Consider the following 23,923-nt stretch of genomic DNA (forward strand, 5'->3'; position numbering starts at 1 on the left):
TTAGAGCCAGCCCTCAATTGTGTGTATGAGTCGTAAAATCTCGTAGTCGCCGAGTACATTAATCTGCAGTCCCTTTGTTGACGTTTCTTTATTTTATTTGGGAAGCTAAATGGCATGCAACCAAGAATAAAAACCAATTTTCCTCAAATGTCAGTTGCACTGGTTTAGCTCAGTGGTTACTTCGTCAAGTCACAATTCTCCTGTAGAATTCGTCTTCTCAAACCCACCCTGGGTTCAAACCACGGGTGATGTCCAGTGTGTTTTTTTTTTTTTTAACGTCATGTTTTCCCCTCATTGAGGTAAACGTATATGTATGCTTTAATACAGTAGTTTGGGGGAGCGAAATGGCATGCAACAAAGAATTTGACGGATATAAACCCATTTCCCACACTACGCATTCGCACTGGTGTAGCTCAGTAGTTACTTCGTCAAGTTACAATTCTTCTGCAGAATTCGTCTCTTCTCAAACCCTCCCTGGGTTCAAACCACGGGCGATGTCCAGTGTGTTCTTTTAACTTCATGTTTTCCCCTCATTGAGGTAATCGTACGTATATGACTTCAATACAATAGTTTTGACTGAATTTTTTTGTCAGTGAGCTAATTCGAGAGCCTTACATGTTAACGCTAGGGGTTGTGGTGACTTGTGTTTACAATTAGTACCCGAACGCAAGTATCGAGTCCATTCAGTCGTCAAGTCGTGAGCGCCCGCCCCCCCTTTTTTTATTTATTTATGAATGAGACCCAAGACGACAGCTCTTGTTCCAGTCTCCCTCTGTATTCAACTCCCGCCCCTCGCGTCATGACGTCACACAACCCAGCATAACATCCCTTACAATAACAATGGGAGACAAGAATCATGGAGGCTGAGGCAGTGACAGGTAGTGCCTCTCAGGGCGAGCGTGTGAGTGTGCACCACTCACACACTGTACTGAGCGCGTGCAAACGGCGCGTGCTTGCAGTCAGCAAGAAAATACGGGCCTTGAGGCAGCCAGTACCTTTGCCTCGAAGATGGGGCGATAGTGAGCCTGCGGCTAATAGTTCACGACACGAGTAAATGCGAGAGTAAATTAGCGTTTTTTTCCCATGTATAATGCGCAAAATCTAACTAATTTATTGTCCTAAAATCTGAGGTGCGCATTATACATGGGTACAAAATTATTATTATTTTATTTATTTATTTTTTTTTTTATCCGGATATGATATGGAGGCCGCCATTACAGATGCGCTTTCTTCTCTGGTGTTCACTTCAAACACGCTCCATACGAACACAATGCTCTCGTATCAGACGCTTGCTCGATCACCTGCTCATTTGCTGTCACAATGTACCCTACACAAATCCGAAACATTTCTTTGCTATTGAGTTTGCTAGCGCATGCGCAGTGATACTGACCGGCAGAATAACATCCGGTTATTCCCAAAGATGATCTCTTTTGTGAAATAATTTTACGTTTACGGACTTAAGTAGGAGTCAAAATTTGGGTGCGTATTATACATGGGTACAGGCTTTTTTCCAGCATCAACATGCCATTTTTAGGGTGCGTATTATAAATGGGGGTGCATTATACATGGAAAAAAACGGTAAGAAGAAAAAAAGAAAAACAACCAACAACATTCGGTGCTAATGCGTTGCTATTTGGCTTTCCCTGACAATGGAGGATATAATCTCGAAAATAAGGAATTTTTCAAAAGTTGACTTTCAGTCAAAGCAAGAAACCATAAGTAAGGGAAGACCAACGCCAGATTTGCGAGGATTAATTCAAACTACGGGCCTCCCGGGACGGACTAAAACACGTTCTTTTCAAAAGGATTGGTACTCTAAAAAAGACTGGCTTTGTGGTTGTGCTGCCAAAAATCGACTTTATTACTTTCCCTGTCATCGAGATCTTCGTTCAGAAGAACAGGAGAATGGACTTCATTTACAAATAAAGGTAAGAACTGCAATGGTGTGTTTAAATCAGTGCTTCTCAATTATTTTCTGTTACGCCCCCCCCTATCAAGAAGAAAACTATTCGCGCCCCCCCTTCCCCATCGTGACTATCCTAACTTGTCTTGTAAGTCGTAAAATGTTGCACTGTCTCAAACGTCACAGAAGTAACAATGAGAGCGCCACTGCCCCCTGCTGTGAAGATTCGCAATTACACTTTATTCTAGTACTGCCAAAAAAAAGCCTGTTCCCCAGGGTCACACGCGCCCCCCCAGGAATAGCATGGGGGGCGCGCCCCACTATTTGAGAAGCACTGGTTTAAATGTACAGTGGTGTGTTTAAAATGTTATTAAATTTAATCAAGAATGGGATAACAACCATGTATGCATGTAAATCTGACTTGTGAGTCAGTGCCTTAGCGTTATACAGTACGTTTGTAAATCTGACTCTGAGTCAGTGCCTCACCAACCAGAACCCTCACTGCACGTCACTGCTACGGCCCGCTGGGGACATCCGGCCCACGGGGCCGTTTAATCCGGCCCGCCAAACCTGAATAAATTGTATCGTCAATTCTGCTGCAGGATTCGTCTCTTCGCAAACCCTATCTGGGATCGGACTACGAGCGATGTCTTGTGTGTTTTTTAACTTTAATTTTTCAGCATGCAACAAAAAACTAAACTTGAATAATAACCCATTTCCACTTCATTCTTTTGCACTGGTGTAGCTCAGTGGTTACTTCATCAAGTTGCAATTCTACAACAGAATTCGTCTCTTCTCAAACCCTACCTGGGCTCGAACCGCGGTTGATGTCCAGTGTGTTTATCAACATAAATTTCAGCATGCATCAAAGAATTAAACTTTAATAATACCCAACTTCCTCTTTATGCATTTGCACTGGTGTATTCATTTTATTTGGGGAGCTAAATGCTAAACAATTCTGCTGCAGGATTCGTCTCTTCTCAATAAGTGTAGGCTATAAGAGCCAGCCCTCCGTTGTGTGTATGAGTCGTAAAATCTCGTAGTCGCCGAGTACATTAATCTGCAGTCCCATTGTTGACGTTTCTTTATTTTATTTGGGAAGCTAAATGGCATGCAACCAAGAATAAAAGCCAGTTATCCTCAGCTGTCAGTTGCACTGGTTTAGCTCAGTGGTTACTTCGTCAAGTCACAATTCTCCTGTAGAATTCGTCTTCTCAAACCCACCCTGGGTTCAAACCACGGGCGATGTCCAGTGTTTTTTTTTTTTAACGTCATGTTTTCCCCTCATTGAGGTAAACGTATATGTATACTTTAATACAGGAGTTTGGGGGAGAGAAATGGCATGCAACAAAAAAATTGACGAATAAAATCCCATTTCCCACACTACGGATTCGCACTGGTGTAGCTCAGTAGTTACTTCGTCAAATTACAATTCTTCTGCAGAATTCGTCTCTTCTCAAACCCTCCCTGGGTTCAAACCACGGGCGATGTCCAGTGTGTTCTTTTAACTTCATGTTTTCCCCTCTGAGGTAATCGTACGTATATGTATGCTTTAATACAATAGTTTTGACTGAATTAGTTTGTCATTGTGAGCTAATTTGAGAGCCTTACATGTTAAAGCTTGGTGTTGTGGTGACTTGTGTTTACAATTAGTACCAGAACGCAAGTATCGAGTCCATTCAGTCGTCAAGTCGTGAGCGCCCCCCCACTTTTTTTTTTTTTTTTTTTAAATTTGGGTGGCGACTTGGTTACCTTTGAACGCACCGTCATATTACAGTGGTTACTTCCAGAAAATTGCCGTAGTCAGATATCCCTCTTCTCACTCCCAACCCAAAATCCAAACTCGAGTGCTATCCAACGTTGTCTTTTCTTTTGTTTTACATTATGATACTGAAATATAGTCAATTATTAGACTATAATTGTTAGTACCTGTTGTTTAGCTCTCGCTTCTATTCTCGATATTTACGGCAATTGAAATTTAAATAATGTATATCCAGATATTTTGTCAAAATGTCACACTAGTGTAGCTCCGTGGTTAGTTGTTCTCATGAAAGACAGGCTTTTGATGAGCCTGGCATACAATGGACGAGCCGTCGACGTCCGTTCTTCTACTGAAAGTGCCAAAACAAATGAATAAATACACTTAGAAATATTTTATTAAACATGTCATGTGATGTCATTTATTAATAAATATAGAATTAAATAAATCAAACAAAAATAAATACACCATTCCGAAAATAAATGCACCACTAAATAGATGTATTCAATGTTTCATGTATTAATTAAATAATGGATTCAGTAAATGGTGTGTTTCTTTGTTCAATTTTTGCACTTACAGTCCTCCATCGAATTTACTTCACCATTTAAAGTAAATGATAAAGGAAACTCAAATTCAATATATTAGTTGTAAGGTGTCTATTACACCTAATAATTCTATGCTTTTCTAGCATTTCTGAAAGAAAGAGGTGCGAGAAATGCAAATCAATTTCAGCTTGGACCATCTATACCAGACATGCGCAAACTACGGCCCGCGGGCACTTAGGGGTAAAAAGGTTGGTCAACAGGGAGCAGACAACCAACTAGTCAAATTATAGTCTTAATTTAACCTAATGAACATGTTTTGGAATGTGGGAGGAAGACCCTGCTAGCACAGGAAGAACACGTGCCAACCGCTGACTTGTGAGGCGGACGTGCTAACGACTCGATCGCTGTGCCACTCCAGTTTTGAATATTTCCAAATTTACTCATCTTAAGGTTGCATGAAAATCTATCAGGGTCTTTCTGTAAATTTTCAATCCTTTTGAAACCCTACAAAAATACAACATATAAATAAAACACAAAACATTTATAAAATTAGTTTTTAATTACAGTAGAAAACAACAGACTCACACCTGCACAATGAGCACATTACGAATTTTACATTTAAGAACCGTAATTCAATTATAAACAGTAAAAGGTAAATTATTTTTACATGAATTATTATTGAGCTCTAGCATAGAATGAAAACTATTATGAGACAAAATAATTTTTATAATCTGTTTTTTCCACTATTTAAATACAAACCTCATTGTTCCAGAGTGGGGCATTTTTCACATGTTTTCGTACTCCTTGGACTTTTTCACATTTTGTGACCTTACCATGTATGTATATATTTTTAGATTTCATGAAAGAAATCAACACAAAGTACCACAGTGGAAAAAAAATGACATACAGTTTTGAACATCTTAAGCGAATCGAACTCTGGAAAATGCTGTGCATTTATATTCAGCCCAAGTGTTTCCACATCTCTGTTGTTACCTTGTAGTTGGCTTCTCTTAACGAAAGGGAGTTTGCAAACTTGAACGCTGGACCTGAGAGATGAGCTCGCAAGCTAGGACGGTGCTAGTACAACACAATGGGGATGGGTTTAAAATGGGACAAAAGAAGGCGGGGGGGAGAAAAAGGCATGGGTTTTGTAGTTGCCGAACATACCTTAACTTCTTAAAGTAAGTTATTTTAGACTAAAAAAAGCAAAGAATAAAGTTCAAGTGGTTTGAATACTTGTTTAAGATACTGTACGTATATGACCCACTATTATTACCAATTGCATGTGTCTATTTACATATGTTTCTTTATATTCCACTGGCCCTTGTTGGCTTTGAGGAGCCTGACTTGAAGCCCTGGGGAGGCAGTCACGCTTGAGTGGTGGCTGTGCTGGCAGATGGGTCGTACGGAGTGATGACACAGAAGACATAGCCTGCCTCTTGGAACGCTTGTCTCATTTCCACCTGTTGGCAGACAACCAGATATTGCTGCTTTCAGTAATGGTCAAACAGTAACCATAATTGGTACTTAATATTATTAGTACATTATTAGAGTTTAGAAAAAATAAAAATGCATTATCCCAACCATAATGTATCCTAGCGGGTATCCTCCATAGCACAGGTGTCAAACTCAAGGCCCGGGGGCCAGACACGGCCCACCACATCATTTTATGTGGCCCGGAAAGACAAATTGTGCATCAAATTCATGTGTCATTACTGGAATTGCAAATTGTCTTCACTTTTAATAATATCTTTTTTTTTTTTTTAATATTTGACCAGTTTTTACTCGTCTGATTTGAAAACTAGTTATTTGTCAGTTCATTTTGTAGCTTTTACTGTATATAATATGAGGTGCTCATACATTTATTTGGGTTGACAGTCATAATGGCCCTCCGAAAGAAGCTATGACTACAATGCGGCCCGTGAAAAAAAGGAGTTTGACACCCCTGCTCCATAGGTTGATGATAATCACTGTTATACAACTTGCAAATACCCATAGACATTCATAGGAATAGCAAGACTCGTGTAAACTGTGAGCTTCACACTGTAGCAACTATGTTGTAATGAGATCAGTTGCTTCTGAGTACGTACAGGAAATGTAAAACATGAAAGAATTTGAATTCCATACAGTAAATCCTCGCTTATGACGGATGATATGTTCCAGACCACTAATGCGAGACATGACTGATATGATGATGTGAGAATGAGGAAAGGGAGTGACCCTTGAGCAAGTTCAACTGAAATGTCAGACACACTTCCGAGACTTTGTGGCGCATGACTGAGTTTGAGGTTTTGCCGTGCTCAGTCATACAACAGCAAGTTGAAATCTGCAGTGTATGCATACATAACTCCCAATATGTTCAAAACTCATATGGCACTGATTGATATAAAAAATATTTATTCTTTTTCTTCAAACCACTAATTGAGTGATACTTTTGAGTACCACTAGACAGAGCCATTATATTGCAGGCCCCACTTTTCAGTTTTTTATTTGTTAAAAAAGTTTAAATTATCCAATAAATTTCGTTCCACTTTACGATTGTGTCCCACTTGTTGATTCTTGACAAAAAATTAAAATTTTATATCTTTATGTTTGAAGCCTGAAATGTGGCGAAATGTTGAAAGGTTCAAGGGGGCCGAATACTTTCGCAAGGCACTGTATATCATCCATTTAAAATACTACTTGAAAATGTATTTATGACAAAAGAAAAATGGGGTCCATGACCAAACCCCTTTAGACAAAAAGTCACCCAGCATTGAAGAGAGTAAAATCAAGATTTAGGTGCATTTTAGGTTTTTTTACATGTTAAGTATATATTTTAAGTACATTTCAGTTGTATTTATCCATATTTTACAGTAAATGTGCTTTTGAGGACTAAAATCACTGTACCTTTTGACTATTTTAATATTGGCCATTGTGGTGATCCTTGGAGAGCTATGTATTTTTTGGGAGGCCATACTTAAACGTTTTGAGATTTGAACACTGCCATCAATATAGGCAACTGCAACTGAAAATATGTTGTATTCTTACTAGTTTTTCTGGGTCTAGACATAATCCCACCACTGCCCCTCCACTGCCTGGTAACTTCACCGCTGAGTCAAACTGCAAGAAGCACAAGGCATTTGGAGAAACAGCACTTTACTTTTGAGAAAGACACAAATTGCTCTTGAAAATAAATATGAAGTTTATATGTAGAGAGAGAAATCCCTGAATGGCTACCTCCTTTGCTAACGCCACCATCTTGAGGTTGCCAGGTCCAAGGCACTCATCTGTGTACACGGACCTGTGGAGGCAGCGTTTCTGCTGCTTAGTCGAAACACACTGGTGTGGCTGTACAAACGGCTGCTTTTTCATGTTTAAACTTTGACATTATTATTATTATTATTAAATACAGCGCAAAAAGACTCTCTAAAATGTGTCTGTTGCATCAAGATAAGACATGGTTCTATTTATGTTAAAATTCTAAAGACAAACTACAGTATTTCTAAAATCCTCAAGAGAATACTTGCAAGGGTTCAATTTTTAATATTGTGCATTGCAAGTAGTTTTACCTCCTTAGCTCAAAGTTTTCGTCCATTAGTTGCGCAAGACGGTTCCAGTCTTTTTCTAATAGAGCCGCCCTGAGAAAACAGATGGGATGTTTCTTTCAGTCACGGCTAAGGTGAAATGAAGGTCTTGTCTCCTCAAAATACACCATACTTGTAAGTGTTTACAATCTAAAAAAAATATACTTGAGACATAATGACTTGCTCTACCTGGCTTGATCAGTAAGTTGAGCAAATCTCTCCATGGCTTCGACCACAAGAGGCTCCCCTGAAGAAAGACAACTCATGCTATATAAAGAGCCTCTTTGCAACCACTTTTTGTGATGTACAACTGTAAATAAATATCATTACATGATACAATATGGACTATAAAACCACCTAAAACATTGTGTGCCAATTTTAGGTCAATTAAAATCACCGATTTTATGACAACTGCATTGAGTATTCCTACCCATTTACTGTCACGATTTTGGTCCTAATATTACAAAGATTTTTTTTTGGGTGCAATTATCTTTTTCATATTGAGTGTAATTCCAGAATTGACTGAGTGAACACTTATGTTTGAAAGTGTAAATTTCTCGGGCTGATGGGGAAAAACAGCCAAGCAACTCAAACTCACTTGTGTTGACCACAAAAATTGGTACAAACAAAAATGTATGACCGAAGGCAAAGGCTCTGGGTTAATTTTCATCTTTAGGCATGATTCCTTTTGTGTTGTCCATTACCCTTGCTCTTTCTCAATTACGTGTTCATATGGGTTTGTATTATTTTCCAAATGTGTTTAAAACTCAACCGCCATAAATGCTGTAAAAACATACCTAAAGTATATTTGTACAAAAGGCTGTGACATCGTTTGCATGTTGTGTTGTTCTATGTGCATGTCTGTGTTGGCAGCGGCTCTGCCTATTTTCCCGCTCCGCATGTCACGTGATTCCATGGGGTGACGCGGCGTTCTCTGCGCATGAGCAGGGCACTCCGGAAGAGAGCAGTTCGCGGTATGGTGGGGTAGAAGTTTTCTAGTTATAGTTGAAGCAAGTAAAAAAGCCGAGTTCATGACCAAAAGGTAAGCCCTAGATCGTTGTTGTCGTATAATAAGTATATTTGTTTGTATTTGTTGCCATCGTGTCAGTTCGGGTCCTTGTATGGCACTCTGAGCGGATTCGCGGACGAGAGACACTTTCCTGTTGCCGCCATTCCTGTTCCTCATTTCGATCACTAGAGGTCTCCCCAGACCATCCGATTGCCCACATTACGATGAGTGTCATTAAGATAAGTATAATGCGGCCACTCGTAGCGTTAGAATTCAACTATGTACGTTGGCAACGACGTTATTATACTGTATTTCCTTTAGGGTCATTTAAAGCATGTTTGCGCCATATTTGAAATATTTAGTTTGGGATTGTCTTTACCTTTATTCTTATTATTTGTTATTGCAGACTCCGCAATCATTCCGCAATTCTATCAATCTGCAATTCTATTATGACCTTCAATCCTGCTACTCAATAAACCTGTCCATCCCTCCATCTACCTTTTGGCCATTCCCTGTGTCCAAACGTCCTTTGCTGCCTCCTGTATTCTGACCGATACACCATCTTGTACACTATATACCCCCAGATCTAGCGTATTATCCTCCCCAACATTGGGCGCCAAATCCTCCTTTACATTGTGGTCCTTCGAGCCGGATATAGTGTTCAGGATGGAGCAAGATCAAGAAAGACACCTGGATGTGAGGCCAAAACGTCGGACGCACCCCCCAGCTTGGATGCAGGACTTCGAGGTGGACTACGTGGGATATGAGCACAGCGGCCAACCACGTTGGGACTCGTTTACACCGACCCCAACAGGCAGACCGTCATACCCACAGCAGGGACTAGTCCAGACGATCTCCTTGCGTGCACCTCAATTTCATCCGGAGAGCTTCGAGGATGCTGCTCAGCATAGAGCCCCTCAGCTAGCCTCAAGCTTCACCCGGAGGAGGAATGCGGATGATAGAACCTTATCTGCACCTGTCCAGTCATACCAACAACAGCCAAACCAGGACCAGTACCACCCGAACCGCCACACCGTACAAGATGGGAATGCGGTTCTGCGTGAGACTCACGAAGCCATCCATGCCGGACTGAAGGAGCTAAATAAAGCCCGTAGTGACCTTCAGCAGCTGATTGACGTGGCCCACTCTCTAAGAATAGGCATGAGTCAAGTGAACATCCCTCTACCAGCATGTTCCAGTCCCAAACCACCTGATGGGGCCGTCACCACGAGCAACAGCTCGAGATTCACTGAGTCAGAGGAAGAGGAGGATTGGCCTGATCCTCCGCCATGGCCTGAACCCGAGGAAGCCCTAAACGCCAACCTCAGTGCCTTGAATCTGGGAGCTCATCAGCTACCTCCTTACCCGACTCCACCGGAGACCAAGCCTCTACACTACAGGCCTCAGCCACAACCAGCCCAATTCCGTCATCCACAGTTCATTCCTTCTAGCCGTGAGTCCTCCCACGTTCCTCCTGTACCGCCACGTAACTTACCCTTACCTCTAGGAGCATCCCCAACTGGTCAACCACATCTTCAAGTGCCACACTCTCACAGAACCACCCCTTACATGCAACCTCCATACCCAGAGCCAGTGTACAGAGGACCCCAACCGACCATTCCCAAGTTCACTTTCCCGGACCCTAGTGAGTTCGCCCGGCTACGTATAGCATTAGAGAACCTCCTCCCCTCCAATGCTACAGAACTCTTCAAGTATCAGGTACTAGTAGACCATCTTAAGTTAGAAGAGGCCAAACTGATATCTGACGCCTATCTAAACTCTCCAACACCCTACACGGACACCATGACAGCTCTCTATGACAAATATGGTCAACCTCATCAGCTTGCCCTAAAGAAGATATCCAGCGTCCTGGACGGCCCAGAGGTCAGGCGGGGTGATCCAATGGCGTTCCAGAAATTTGCCCTTCAAATACAATCACTGGTGGGTCTCCTCCAGACCTTGGGCCACGAAGGAGAAGTTGAACTAAGCTGTGGCTCTCACGTAGCTCGCCTACTGAGTAAGCTTCCGCCTGAACAGCGAGCCGATTTCCGCCGTTCCCAGCCCACTCGATCTGGAGCCACATCCACCTTGCGGGACCTGTCAGAGTGGCTTCGCCACGAGTCATGGTGCCAGGACTTTGACGATCCTACCAGTAGCCGGAGCTCCAAGGAGAAGCAGAGCACTAAATGGAACATTCGTCCTGTGGCTAAGCAAACAGCAGTCCTGCATAGTAGCCAGGAGCCCTCAGTGAAACTAGTTAAAGAGAAACCTGTCAAAGGGAAAGACAAGTCCAAGGTATACTGTGCCTATTGTGAGAGTACAGACCACTACCTCAGCCAGTGTAGTGGTGTAGCCCAGCTCACCAAAGACGAGCTGAAGAGGTGGATCCAAGAGCACAAGCGGTGTTGGCGCTGTGCCCGTCGACACTTCGCCGCTCAGTGCGACCTCAAGAAACCCTGTAACCTTTGTCAAGGCAAGCACCTTCTCGCTCTCCACGAGATTAACATAAGACCTGAGAAAGTTAAGGATGACTCACCTCCAAAGGCTGAAAGCTGCCTGACTACCTGTGCCTCCGAGTCCTTCTACCTTGACCGACCACACGTGGGGAACCGAGTCATGTTGAAGGTGGTGCGAGTACACGTGCACTATGGTAGTCAGAAGTTAGACACCTACGCTATACTGGATGATGGGTCTGAGAGGACTATGCTGCTCCCCACCGCTGCTAAGTCCCTAGCCCTTAACGGCGCTCCCGAAGACCTCCCACTGCGCACAGTGCGCTCGGACATCCAAGTCTTGCATGGCCATACAGTGTCATTCCGGGTCTCCTCTCCCACCAACCCTAATATTATGTTTAAGATCACTGATGCCTTTACAGCCAGCCATCTTAATCTAGCCCCACATAGCTACCCAGTTAGCCACCTACAGAGGAAGTTCAAGCACCTGCGTGGAATCCCTATTCCTACCTTCCGAGAAGTAAAGCCCTTGCTTCTCATAGGTTCAGACCAGCCCCACCTCGTAACCCCCATCGAGCCTGTCAGGCTTGGTCCTCATGGTAGCCCAGCAGCTGTCCGCACTAGACTGGGGTGGACCTTGCAGGGCCCGTGTCAGTCGACGGGGCGGCCAGCTCACCCAGCTCAATGCCTGTTCACCTCTGTTCCACCACCCATGGATGATCTCTACAGGCATGTGGAGAGACTCTGGCAAGTGGATACAGTCCCCTACAGGCCAGAGAGGGAAGTGACACGATCCAAGCAGGATCAGCAAGCCATAGCCCTGCTGGAGACGAAGACAGGACGTACCGAGGTGAGTGGCATCCTTAGATACGCTACTCCCCTGTTACGCCATGCGGCTATGCCACTATTGCAAGCACCGAAAGAATCAGTTATGGCCCTGCTGCGCAGCACTGAGAGACGCCTCCTTAAGAACCCTGAGCAGGGACAAGCATACCAAGCGGAGATGCGGAAACTCATCGAGTCAGGCGCAGTGCAGGAAATTAGCGAGGACACCTCATCAACGGAGAGCTGGTTTATCCCCCATCACCTCGTGACCCATAACGGGAAGAACCGCCTCGTCTTTAACTGTTCTCATCAATTTTTGGGCCAGTCCCTTAATCAGTTCCTCCTACCAGGCCCAACTCTAGGTGCCTCACTGCTAGCGGTCCTATTGAGGTTCCGAGAAGGTCCCATTGCAGTTAGTGGGGACATTAAAGGGATGTTCCACCAGGTCCGTCTCCTCCCTGAGGATCGCCCCCTTCTGAGATTTTTATGGAGAGACCTAGAGGTAGAACAACCACCCAAGATCTTTGAATGGCAGGTCCTCCCCTTTGGGACCACCTGTAGCCCATGTTGTGCGACATACGCCCTGCAAAGACATGTCAAGGATCCCAGTAAGTCAAACGATGACATGAGGTTCTCCGTGGAGCACTGTTTCTATGTCGACAACTACCTGCAGAGTGTGGCTACACCCAGCGAAGCAAAGGGTCGGGTGGACCGGCTCAGGAAACTCCTCGCCTCGGGCGGCTTCGAATTGCGACAGTGGGCTTGCAATGACCCAAATGTTCTCAGCCACCTACCTTCAGAGCTCAGATCCACCAGTCTAGACCTGTGGCTAGCCCAAGATAAGTCCAACCCGTTTGAGTCGACCCTGGGCCTCAGCTGGAACTGGCAGGCAGACTCCCTAGGCTACAAGCAGCGGTTAGTCCCTTACGATGTACCAACCTTGAGGAACATTTATAGAGTCCTAGCCTCACAGTACGATCCATTGGGATACCTGCTGCCATTCTCCATTCGCGCCAAGCTCATCCTAAGACAGCTGTGGGACAAGCAGCGAGGTTGGGACGATCCTAACCTCCCTCCTGACCTGCTACAGGCTTGGTCCTGTTGGGAGGCGGAGCTCAAGCATCTGCCGGACATTACCATGCCACGTCCGTATGCGCCTGCGGATAGCCACCGCGAAGGGACCACTCGGCAAGTGCACATCTTTGCTGACGCCTCAGAAAAGGCCTACGGGGCTGTAGCCTTCCTCCGAACCGAAGACAACCAGGGTAAGGTACATTTATCCTTTGTTCTGGCTCGCTCCCGCATAGCCCCTAAGCGTGTGCATTCTGTACCTCGCCTTGAGCTGTGTGCGGCTCTTGTAGCAGCGCAGTTGGCTTCCACCCTCAAGAAAGAGCTTGCTCTCCCAGTACACAGCACAGTATTGTGGTCTGACTCTACCACTGTACTCACCTGGCTACACTCGCAATCCTGTCGATACAAGGTGTTTGTAGGGTCAAGAGTAGCTGAGATCCAGGAGCTTACGGAAGGCTTTGTTTGGCGCTACGTAGACTCAGACAACAACCCTGCCGACGACCTGACAAGAGGGAAGACATTGATATCCCTGTTGGAGCCCAATCGATGGTCACAAGGACCCGCCTTCCTTCTACAGGGTCCAACCACCTGGCCAGAAATGCCACACGGTATTCCACCTGATGATGCCGCTGAACTAAGGAAAGGTACGTTCTGTGGGTCCACCGTCACCTCACCTGACATTGCCATTCTACAAGACAAGACGTGCAACACCTGGCAGGAACTCATGGACGCTACTGCAAGGGAGCTTCATGGCCAGGCCCCTCCGATCTACTCACCTACCGCTGAAGAATACCGACAAGCTGAAGTACTCATCCTTCAACGAGCCCAGAAGCAATCCTTCCCAGACGATTGTGCTCAGCTGTCTGCAGGGAAGCCTGTTAAAACTTCGAGTCGACTTCTTACTCTAGCGCCAGTCATCGACACCTCCATCGACCTAATCAGAGTAGGAGGCCGGTTACGCCGTCTAGAGGGCCAGAACGAGGTCACCCCACACCCTATCGTCCTCGACGCCTCACACCCTGTGACCCGCCTGCTCATAAAGAAATATGACCAGGACCTTAAACACCCAGGGCCAGAGCGAGTCTTTGCAGAGTTGCGGAGGACCTATTGGATCATTCACGGCCGTGAAGCAGTTCGTCGCTATCAACGTTCCTGTGTAGATTGTCAGCGCTGGCGGGCCAAGCCTTCCATACCTAAAATGGCTGACCTCCCAACCGCACGCCTCCAGTTGCATAAACCTGCCTTCCACGCCACTGGCATGGACTGTTTCGGTCCCATGTTAGTAAAGGTTGGACGACGCCATGAGAAACGCTGGGGTCTCATCTTCAAGTGCTTGACCACCAGAGCGGTACATCTGGACCTCATACGAAATATGGACACCGATGCTTTCCTGATGGCTTTGAGGCGATTCATTGCCAGAAGAGGAACCCCCTCGGAACTGTGGTCAGACCACGGGACCAATTTCAAGGGGGGAGAGAAGGAGCTTCGGGAAGCCTTCACAAGTATGTGTCCAACCCTACAAAGTCAACTCGCTCCACGTAAAATCAAATTCAACTTCAACCCCCCAGCAGCCCCTCACTTTGGTGGAGTATGGGAGAGAGAAGTACGAGCAGTCAAGTCTGCACTCCGCACCTGTCTAGGTACTGAGCCTATCCATGAGGACGTCCTCTCCACCGTCCTGTTGGAAGTGGAGGCCATTCTCAACTCAAAACCTTTGGGCTATGTGTCTGCTGACCTGTCTGACGTCGACCCCGTGACCCCCAACAGCCTCCTACTGGGGCGGCCTGATGGATCACTCCCCCAGATCGTCTACCCGAAGAGCGAAATCCTGAGCCGAAGGCGCTGGCGGCACTCCCAAGTCCTTGCCGACCAGTTTTGGTCAAGATTCATCAGGGATTACCTACCGGGATTGCAAACAAGACAGAAATGGCAAGCCTCCCCCCCCGACCTCCTGGAGAAGTCAGTGGTCATGATCACCGAGCCACAGTTACCCCGTGCCATGTGGCCTATTGGTCATGTGACGAAGGTTCATCGCAGTGACGATGGCCACATAAGGTCAGCTGATGTCGACATTAAAGGGCGGCAGTACACCCGACCAGTAGCTCGACTGGTGGTGCTACCAGCCCTCCCAGCGGAAGTGACTCAGGACTCTCATAAAGACTGATGAGCCTTTGTTTGAAACAAATGTGCCCTGCACATTTGGGGGCGGCTGTACAAAAGGCTGTGACATCGTTTGCATGTTGTGTTGTTCTATGTGCATGTCTGTGTTGGCAGCGGCTCTGCCTATTTTCCCGCTCCGCATGTCACGTGATTCCATGGGGTGACGCGGCGTTCTCTGCGCATGAGCAGGGCACTCCGGAAGAGAGCAGTTCGCGGTATGGTGGGGTAGAAGTTTTCTAGTTATAGTTGAAGCAAGTAAAAAAGCCGAGTTCATGACCAAAAGGTAAGCCCTAGATCGTTGTTGTCGTATAATAAGTATATTTGTTTGTATTTGTTGCCATCGTGTCAGTTCGGGTCCTTGTATGGCACTCTGAGCGGATTCGCGGACGAGAGACACTTTCCTGTTGCCGCCATTCCTGTTCCTCATTTCGATCACTAGAGGTCTCCCCAGACCATCCGATTGCCCACATTACGATGAGTGTCATTAAGATAAGTATAATGCGGCCACTCGTAGCGTTAGAATTCAACTATGTACGTTGGCAACGACGTTATTATACTGTATTTCCTTTAGGGTCATTTAAAGCATGTTTGCGCCATATTTGAAATATTTAGTTTGGGATTGTCTTTACCTTTATTCTTATTATTTGTTATTGCAGACTCCGCAATCATTCCGCAATTCTATCAATCTGCAATTCTATTATGACCTTCAATCCTGCTACTCAATAAACCTGTCCATCCCTCCATCTACCTTTTGGCCATTCCCTGTGTCCAAACGTCCTTTGCTGCCTCCTGTATTCTGACCGATACACCATCTTGTACACTATATACCCCCAGATCTAGCGTATTATCCTCCCCAACATTGGGCGCCAAATCCTCCTTTACAATATTACTTATTGCGGGGGTGGTCTGGAGTGTAACCAACGCGAATGGAGGAGGAATTAGTGTTTTATTTAATAATAATAAAAAAAACTGAAAATTAGCCTACCACTGAGCCAGCGTTGTCGGACGTTGTTATGGATGCGCCCAGAGTCACTTGGGTCACTCAAGTAGGCCAACCAGAATGGAGGCAGCCCACTCATATCAAGGGAAATGTAGTTCCCTTAAAGTGTAAAACACCACACATGCCATACATTTAAACTTTAAACTGATTTTTGTTTCATGTGTGTGTATTATATACAGTGATGTGAATACCATAACCCTGTTCTTCCATGAGCTTCTTGCTGAAGTCCATGTAGACTAAACCTTCGTAGACCTGCACAACAAACCATATTTCCCTGCACATAACGGTCAAGACCCACTCGCACCGAGGGACAAACATTTGCAATTTTTGGCAAAGGTAACAAATGCACGTTCATGTCGGGGTTCGCCAGGGTTCACTCAAGGTAGCCAATTGCTCGCCAGATGTTCACCAGACTGTTTTAGAGTTTTTCTTGTAAATGCAAATGCTCTGTACCCCCCCCCATCCCTGTTTACATGTGCTACTTACCTGCGCAACCCTGTCTTGAAGGCCTGCAGTAATGAAGAGTTCATCAGTTTCCACATTTAGAATGAAGTTGGCTCGGGTTGGCTTAGGGAGGTCCTGGTATGCACAAGAAAGTTTGTCAATCACTCTAATACAGAATTTCAATTTGAAAGCTGTTTTGCATTTTCTTTGTGACTCCCACCAAGTTGTATAATATTGGTTGTGTATGGATGTGCTTGTTCTCATCTTATTCTTTTTTTTGTTTTTTTTTTTAGATGTAGTCAACTGGTAACAAACACACAAAGTATTTACAATCAAATTGTGGGTTGATTGCGCATGATTTTAAATGTCTGTATTTTGTAAACAAATACAATTTTCAATGGATTTATAACATTTGGAATTATTCTCACAATGCACTTGGAGGAGGTAACAAAGACAGGTCTGAGTGTCGTGCTGTGCCAGTACATCATTACGTGACTTCCTTACATTATCTGTGAGGTTGTAAAATTTCATGAGACACTTCAAGGTAGCTGAGACGATGGCGCTGCAAACAATATTGCAAGACCAGTATATATTATTTCTTATGAACTGTATGAACCAGATAGAGGTTCAAGGCAAATTGCATTGAAAAGCAAGTTAACATGTAGTACGTCCTTTGCAATGGATGACAAGAAAGTTATTAACCTGCTGCCAGCGAGGCCCTACAACAAAAACAGAAAGAAAAGGACATTTAGGTTCCTCTTTTAGTTTACTCGCTTAGTGATAAGGCAATTAGTACGAGTGGACCCCTCACCACTTGCCGTGGAATATTTGTGTCATACTTCAATGTGAAGTTCTGCTTTGTCAAAGCGATGCTGTGGAGAAACAAACAATGTCAATTACTAAACGGGTTTTCTAAATATGTCTGCAGGTGCAATGAAGTATGTATAATTTCACTTTACCCAAGGAGAGATTCCATTAGTAATAACCTTAGTTATGTAATTATGAAATTAAGCGCTAACACTACTATCTAAGCTATTCTGCTTGCCTTTAGGATTTGGCATGTTGCGAGGTAAAGACTGAAATAAGAAGCACTATGGAAATAAACCCTGCTGTGAAAGTTTAAATTCCAAATGGCTTGCTCAGACAGGTTTCTTGCGATAGGTAACCCTCAAAATATTTAGGGTGGTGCGGATTATTTTACACTAGTTATGTGGGCACTGCCCACTGGGCAGGCACTCAAAAGACTCAAGCGTACGCAAACCTCTTGAATATGTTACCGTTAAGAAGAGCTGTCTTACTAGATTGATTGGCGAATGATGACATTTTTTAAGATAAAATGACTAGTACAGTATTCTGTCTTTAAAGGATGTATTCAACCAAAGCGCGTCCACCAAATCTCACCCTTGTTTGCAGCAGAACTGGTAGAATTTCTTACATGTTGCTTGCAACAATCGGAGGCCTCCAAAATACCTGCAGAGGATGAACCACACAACACATATGACAGGAGAAATTGAAAAATATTGTTGCGTATCAAAGGTAATCTGTTATTGGATCAGACAAACCCTTCTTTTCTACTGATACTGAACAAATCTTGTAAGCTTCCAAACTCTGTGGGGTCGTTGAGAGGATGAGGAACGAGAACCTGTAAGATCAAAGCAACTTAGTTCTTGTTGGTGGTTGTGATGCTAATGTGGGGTGCAACAAAGTGTGTGTATTGCTGTACCAATGTTTGACTTTTCACTAGGGTGACCTCAGCCCAGAAGTTCATGATAGTCATCGCGATGGTTTTCCCATTAAAGCAGTCTGATGGATTCCCCATTAAGCCAACCCTGCCATTATCAGTCAATTTATTGCAATAATCACATGTTCTTTATGGGGGTAAACTTAACGATTAAAACAATAACTAAACATTATACTTCAATTAAACATCAACATAAAGTTATAAAGTTATTGTTATCATTATTATTACTATGCAAACCTGGCAAAAGACCGGCACGTAATTTGTCTGGCAGAGTTGTTTTGTTGCTTGGTGGAGAAGCGAGTGAGCCACTTGGTGTAGTCCGATAGACCCTGAGATGTTAAGTAACACACATTGTCATTAAGGAAGGGCAAATGAAAAGGAGATGTTAGTTCTATATGACAATTTTCTAATATTATCAGCATCAGTTCAACTTAACATCATAAGCGTGGCCTCATTGATATGCAAACACAGATGAACGATTACGACATTAGTATGATTCAAATTAATCCGATACTATGTTGTGATTTGGGTGAGAATCCTTCAGGGTTTTTGTATATGCACATTGTTGCACAGCATATCCTTTGACGTCCATCCATCCATCCATCCATCCATCCATCCATCCATCCATCCATCCATCCATCCATCCATCCATCCATCCATCCATCCATCCATCCATCCATCCATCCATCCATCCATCCATCCATCCATCCATCCATCCATCTCCCACGGGAGTATTACATAAATTCACAAACCCACCAGTTAAGAAAAAAATGCACCCTCTTAAAGGGTAAGCCGATAATTTGAGACGCTTTTGAGCATCCCCAACTGCAAATCATACAGGCGAGGCATCGTAATTGCTCAATACATGACGCAACAGGAGGCGGCTGGTTAGCACGTCCGCCTCACAGTTAAGAGGGTGCGGGCTCGATCCCACCTCCGGCCCTCCCTGTGTGGAGTTTGCATGTTCTCCCTGTGATCGCGTGGGGTTTTCTTCAGGCACTCCGGTTTCCTCCAACATCCCCAAAACATTCATGGTAGGCCGATTAAGCACTCCAAATTGCACCTAGGTGTGAGTGTGATGGTTGTTCGTCTCTGTGTGCCCTGCGATTGGCTGGCAACCGATTCGGCAGTATCCTACTGCTGGGATAGGCTCCACCACGCCCGTGACCCCCATGGGGACAAGCGGTACAGAAAATAAATGGATGGATGGATGGCCAGAATTATAGTGTACAAAACAAAAGCACATACCACTTGTCCGATTAGCTGGAAACCAATTGGAAGCTTCATTCCAAACACATCAAGTAGATTATTGTTGATCATTCTCTCCTGAGAAAAACAACGGTTTTATCAGCAACAGCGTATTCGACCATGAGAAACTTTGGTACAATGTTACGTCAGCACAGTGGAGCCTCCACGCATCATTCAGTTTCTTCAGTTCTTAATTTCAGAAAGAGTTTATGTTTTATATATATATATATATATCCCCGTATATGTATAGATATAGGTAATAGATACAAGTCATTTTTATACTTGTGAAAATAGCAATATGTGGAATATGTTTCTGTTCAGTTTGCTCCAGCCTTAGGAAGTCACAGAAATAAGACTAGGGGTCGGCCCAGCTAAGTTTTTTGTACGTGCTTCCAACCACTCCCTTTGAACATGTAAACAACTTTGATCTATAACAGATTTTTTTCCTCTTTCCCATAAATTTAAACATTTTATGTTACGTAATGTTTGTATGTTCAATAAACCAAGAAAAAAATAAACCAGTAATGTAGAGCAGTGGTCTCCAACCTTTTTTGCGCCACGGACCGGTTACATGTCAGAAATATTTTCGCGGACCGGCATTTAAATAAATAAATAAATAATACTTTTATAATAAATATATAAATACGATGAAATAAAATGATACGACTGACATAAAAACAAGTACAAATGACAAAAATAAAACTCACCATTACGTTGAATTAGTGGGAGCACTGAGTTTTTTTCTCAGAAACGAGCCGGTCCCATCTAGATGTAATCGGAGACAATGACACCCGAAGCAATTAAGGTTTGTCTTTTATTGCAGGATGCTTGGTCTCCATGTGTAGAAGCAGTTCTGAATGCTTCATTGCCTGGTTAGTTTGCCTGTCGCCACATATTAGCTTTGCGGGCTCGACTGGGGAAACATGTCATGTGACCGGGACGAGTGTCTTGACCTGAATTAATTGATCGTCGATAAAAAAAAAAAATAAAAATATGTGCGGCTTGGCGGCCCGGTACCAAGTGACCCACGGACCGGTACCGCTCCGCGGCCCGGTGGTTGGGGACCACTGATGTAGAGGATTAAGTATCCCTTTGCATAGTCTTTGTCATTTTGTCTTTTTTAGGATTACACCCACCACCAGATGCAAGTAAAAAGGTCAAAGCCTCATCCTTCAAAGTTAATGATTCACTTTCCTAAAGGATGTCAGTAAGTAGTTTTATTTTATAGTATTTGTTTTGTTGCTGTTAATTGATTCTTAGAGTTGCATTACAGTTACTTAACATTTCAAGAGCAGTTACATTTTTCCATGATGGCAATGCATTTCCCCTGGAGCTTTTTTAATATTACTATATATTTCCTATGGGAAAATCTTTCCCACACGTATGGTGCTTGCCCTCGGAGGCTCCACTGTACTCAGGAATATAAAAATAGTTTTGGCTGTTCTGAAATGTTCCTTTACAAACCCAGAAGCTTCCAAAGGACCTGTCTGTGGCTTTCCTCTGACTTATGAAGTCAGACATGAAGGGCAGAGACTTTTTCTGGATGCAGTAAAACACTACACTGGCCAGACGAGAAGATGTAAGCCCTTCTTGAGGTTTCTCCCAGAAACGAGTTATCCTGCATTCAAAGACAACCTAACTCAAAGCCCAGGCTTGATTCAAGATTTTGATTTTCATAAGCTAAAAAAAAAAAAAGTCTGATATTTCTTGTTACCTATGGGAATGAGGACAGACTTCCACAATACCCCTGGTGGTGCTTTTCTCGCTTTCCTCCATCTCATAGTAGATGATCAGCTCTCCAGGCTTCAAAGAACACACAACGTAAGTACAGTTCCTTGAAAGCATCATTGCCATACCACAAAATAATTCCCACCTTTGAACGGAAAAAACGGATCACTTGAGTGATGTCAAAGTTCTGGTCTGCACACAACATGTCGCCTGCTATCTGCTTACACAAAGCAGGAATTAAAACGTCACACATCAGTACAGTATTTCATTTTTGACATATTACCACAATGATGTCGTCTTGCAACTTGCGACAGCGTATGGCCAGCTCCAGGTCAGCCACAGCACCAAGACTGTCCTCCTCTGTGGTGCTGCCATCGTTTATTATGTTTTCCACAGGGAAGTCATTGGCCGTGGCCCAGCGTTCAAAATGCTTGTATCTGGTCAGAGAAGACCATCAAACATCGTTCAAGGGAACCATCAATTAGGTTTTCTGTTGTGTCGGTTTAAAGAACTCACTTGTCTGCATTAGTGACAAGATACACCTCTGTGAATAACTGACGCCTGAAGACAGAGCAAACATATAATCAGCAAAGTGACGTAAAGTAAACATGACAATGTAGAAAACTCTCAACGTGAAAGCTTTTTAAGTCACTGAGACTCACAAGTTGACTGTTTTCCACCAAAAGTCCAAAATCTTCCTTCCTCCAGTGCCAGGAAGCAAGGTCTTTGGCACCCCAATTAGGTGGCTGTACAAGCCAGTATCATCATTCTTGTTGTGGAGAGATAAATAATATTAGGTCTTGTTATAGTAATATTGTCAATATGACATCCTAAAGTCTACATTGAAATTTCTGGTATAAACCTGGAAGTAAAAACTTAAGTATTGGATTAATTCACTAATGAAAGCTCAGAGCAGAGATTGAAAATAGCGGCTCAACTTCTGACATAAACTTGCCTAAAAGTGTCATTTTGCAAAAGTCAGCAGGGATAGGCTCCTCCACACAGGGAGTGCCAGAAGTGGAATCAAACCCGCACCCTCCTAAGTGTGAGGTGGATGTGCTAACCAATGCGCCACCGTGCCGCACTGGTTAGCACGTGTGGTGTGGAAACCATTGTAAGGTAATGTGATGAAAAAGTAACCAAGACCAGCAGTGCACAATTTCAAACATGTCCAGACTTCTGCTACACACCTAAAATTGCTGGGTTGAAAGTTATACAGACCCAGAAAGTTGGGTCAATTTGTTGGATTGCATTGTGAAAAAATTGGTTGTTTTGTGCAAGGGTGTTGGCCCAATTTCTAACCAAAATTGTGATGTTTTAACCCAGGATTTTTCAGGGTGTAGTGCTGCACAATATATTGAACATATCGAGATCACAATAATTACCCATAACGCAATAGGTTTCTTGTAGGATTGTATCCTTTTATATAATTTGACCAGTCAGTCAGACACAAACTTAAATCATCTGCATCCAATAGTTGATTATCAGGTGTAATTACCATTAATATGGTGAGAATATATGAACTCGCCGCATTAAAATGTACTATTTTCGATTAAAAAAACGTTATTTCTTTACTTGCGGTACAGTATAAATATCACAATAATAGATATTGCTGCATCCAACAACCATACCGCATATTTTCCCGATATCTGGCAGCCCAAATCACTGCGGTGGTTTGGTGTCAATACAATTTTTAATCATTAATCACTTACTAAGTCGAAGTGCATTATGGTAGAGCATTTTACATTCGCAAATATACATTTCGCGTAAAACATTATAGTGAGGATTTTAAATAAGAGTTACATTAAATCCCTGCGCGCGTGATTCAAGTTAAAGTTTTAGCAGCTCGAGGTGTTGCATCCACTTTGACCCCGGCGAACTTTACCCACGTAACTTCGTTCTTTTGCAATGGAAAATCTCGCTTACCTTTATTTCAGTCTGTAAAAGTGTGCCATGGCCGGCAACCAGCAGTATGCAAATCATTGGTCCAGATCCGTTTTCTAGATAATGCTCAGGATATATCGCTACACTACTGCAGTTCGTCTGTATTGACTGGCGTCTGGCTGCAACGCTGTAATGTGCATTAGTGATGGGCGGATCGATACCAAAATATCGATATATCGATCCAGGCTGCTCATTTTTGAGTATCGATCTCCCTAGCTAAAATATCGATACTTACAATTATTTAATTATATTTTTCCTCATTTTTTTCTGCTCCAATTTGACGACTTGCACTCATGCTAGCACTACTTTTCCTTCCGCCTGCTGCACCGGCGTGTCCTGCTCTGCTCTGCTCCCGCCCCCTTTTCTCACAAGCCAAGCCCTCCTCCTCCGCCCCCCGTTCCAATCCAAACAAACACAAACAAGCATGGCCACGGCGGCGGCCCAGTCCGAACGCAACAGAAGTCTGGTTTGGGGATATTATATTTTACTTAATAACAACGAGGCAAAATGTGAAATATGTCACAAAA

At 43.7% G+C, this 23,923-nt stretch overlaps 2 protein-coding genes across 7 annotated transcripts; one reads left to right on the forward strand and one right to left on the reverse strand.

Moving 5' to 3' along the window:
- Positions 1-4,747: 4,747 nt before the first annotated feature.
- gkup (glucuronokinase with putative uridyl pyrophosphorylase) lies at positions 4,748-23,730 on the reverse strand. 3 transcript variants are annotated; one of them, XR_009714657.1, is made up of 24 exons: positions 23,379-23,725; positions 22,115-22,221; positions 21,969-22,013; positions 21,736-21,889; positions 21,598-21,669; positions 21,439-21,527; positions 21,189-21,342; positions 19,725-19,802; positions 18,714-18,805; positions 18,459-18,564; positions 18,298-18,377; positions 18,137-18,205; positions 17,547-17,607; positions 17,438-17,454; positions 17,240-17,297; positions 16,778-16,870; positions 16,483-16,543; positions 16,277-16,390; positions 7,963-8,020; positions 7,759-7,827; positions 7,427-7,490; positions 7,238-7,309; positions 5,505-5,670; positions 4,748-5,284 (listed from the first exon to the last, which is right to left on the reverse strand). XR_009714657.1 is itself a non-coding variant. In XM_061280504.1 (23 exons), exons 1-23 carry the CDS (start codon positions 23,433-23,435, stop codon positions 5,575-5,577), a joined length of 1,866 nt encoding a protein of 621 aa, XP_061136488.1. In that variant the 5' UTR covers positions 23,436-23,725; the 3' UTR covers positions 4,748-5,574. The 3 variants fall into 3 exon arrangements, 2 of the variants coding, with proteins under 2 accessions (XP_061136488.1, XP_061136490.1); XM_061280504.1 differs by having other exon boundaries at positions 4,748-5,670; XM_061280506.1 differs by lacking the exons at positions 4,748-5,284; positions 5,505-5,670; positions 7,427-7,490; positions 7,759-7,827; positions 7,963-8,020 and having other exon boundaries at positions 7,240-7,309; positions 23,379-23,730.
- Positions 8,581-16,038, forward strand: LOC133155294 (uncharacterized). Of its 4 annotated transcripts, none has more exons than XR_009714655.1 (2): positions 8,581-15,822; positions 15,948-16,038. XR_009714655.1 is itself a non-coding variant. In XM_061280503.1 (2 exons), exon 2 carries the CDS (start codon positions 9,449-9,451, stop codon positions 15,293-15,295), a length of 5,847 nt encoding a protein of 1,948 aa, XP_061136487.1. In that variant the 5' UTR covers positions 8,581-9,063; positions 9,189-9,448; the 3' UTR covers positions 15,296-16,038. The 4 variants fall into 4 exon arrangements, 2 of the variants coding, with proteins under 2 accessions (XP_061136487.1, XP_061136486.1); XR_009714656.1 differs by having other exon boundaries at positions 8,581-15,574; XM_061280503.1 differs by having other exon boundaries at positions 8,581-9,063; positions 9,189-16,038.
- Positions 23,731-23,923: the final 193 nt, after the last annotated feature.

This window comes from Syngnathus typhle, linkage group LG6 (genome assembly GCF_033458585.1).
Source record: "Syngnathus typhle isolate RoL2023-S1 ecotype Sweden linkage group LG6, RoL_Styp_1.0, whole genome shotgun sequence".
In the NCBI taxonomy this organism is placed as follows: domain Eukaryota; kingdom Metazoa; phylum Chordata; class Actinopteri; order Syngnathiformes; family Syngnathidae; genus Syngnathus; species Syngnathus typhle.

Bases quoted from the DNA above. Each gene is read 5' to 3' on its own strand.
- gkup (XM_061280504.1), bottom strand. From the start codon at position 23,435: ATGATTTGCATACTGCTGGTTGCCGGCCATGGCACACTTTTACAGACT. The intron at 18,806-19,724 runs GTATGTGCTTTT...TTAACATCTCAG, and splicing joins TCCAGCTAATCGGACAAGTG to GGTCTATCGGACTACACCAA. The intron at 16,871-17,239 runs GTAAGGAAGTCA...TGTGCATACCAG, and splicing joins TTTACAACCTCACAGATAAT to GACCTCCCTAAGCCAACCCG.
- LOC133155294 (XM_061280503.1), top strand. From the start codon at position 9,449: ATGGAGCAAGATCAAGAAAGACACCTGGATGTGAGGCCAAAACGTCGG.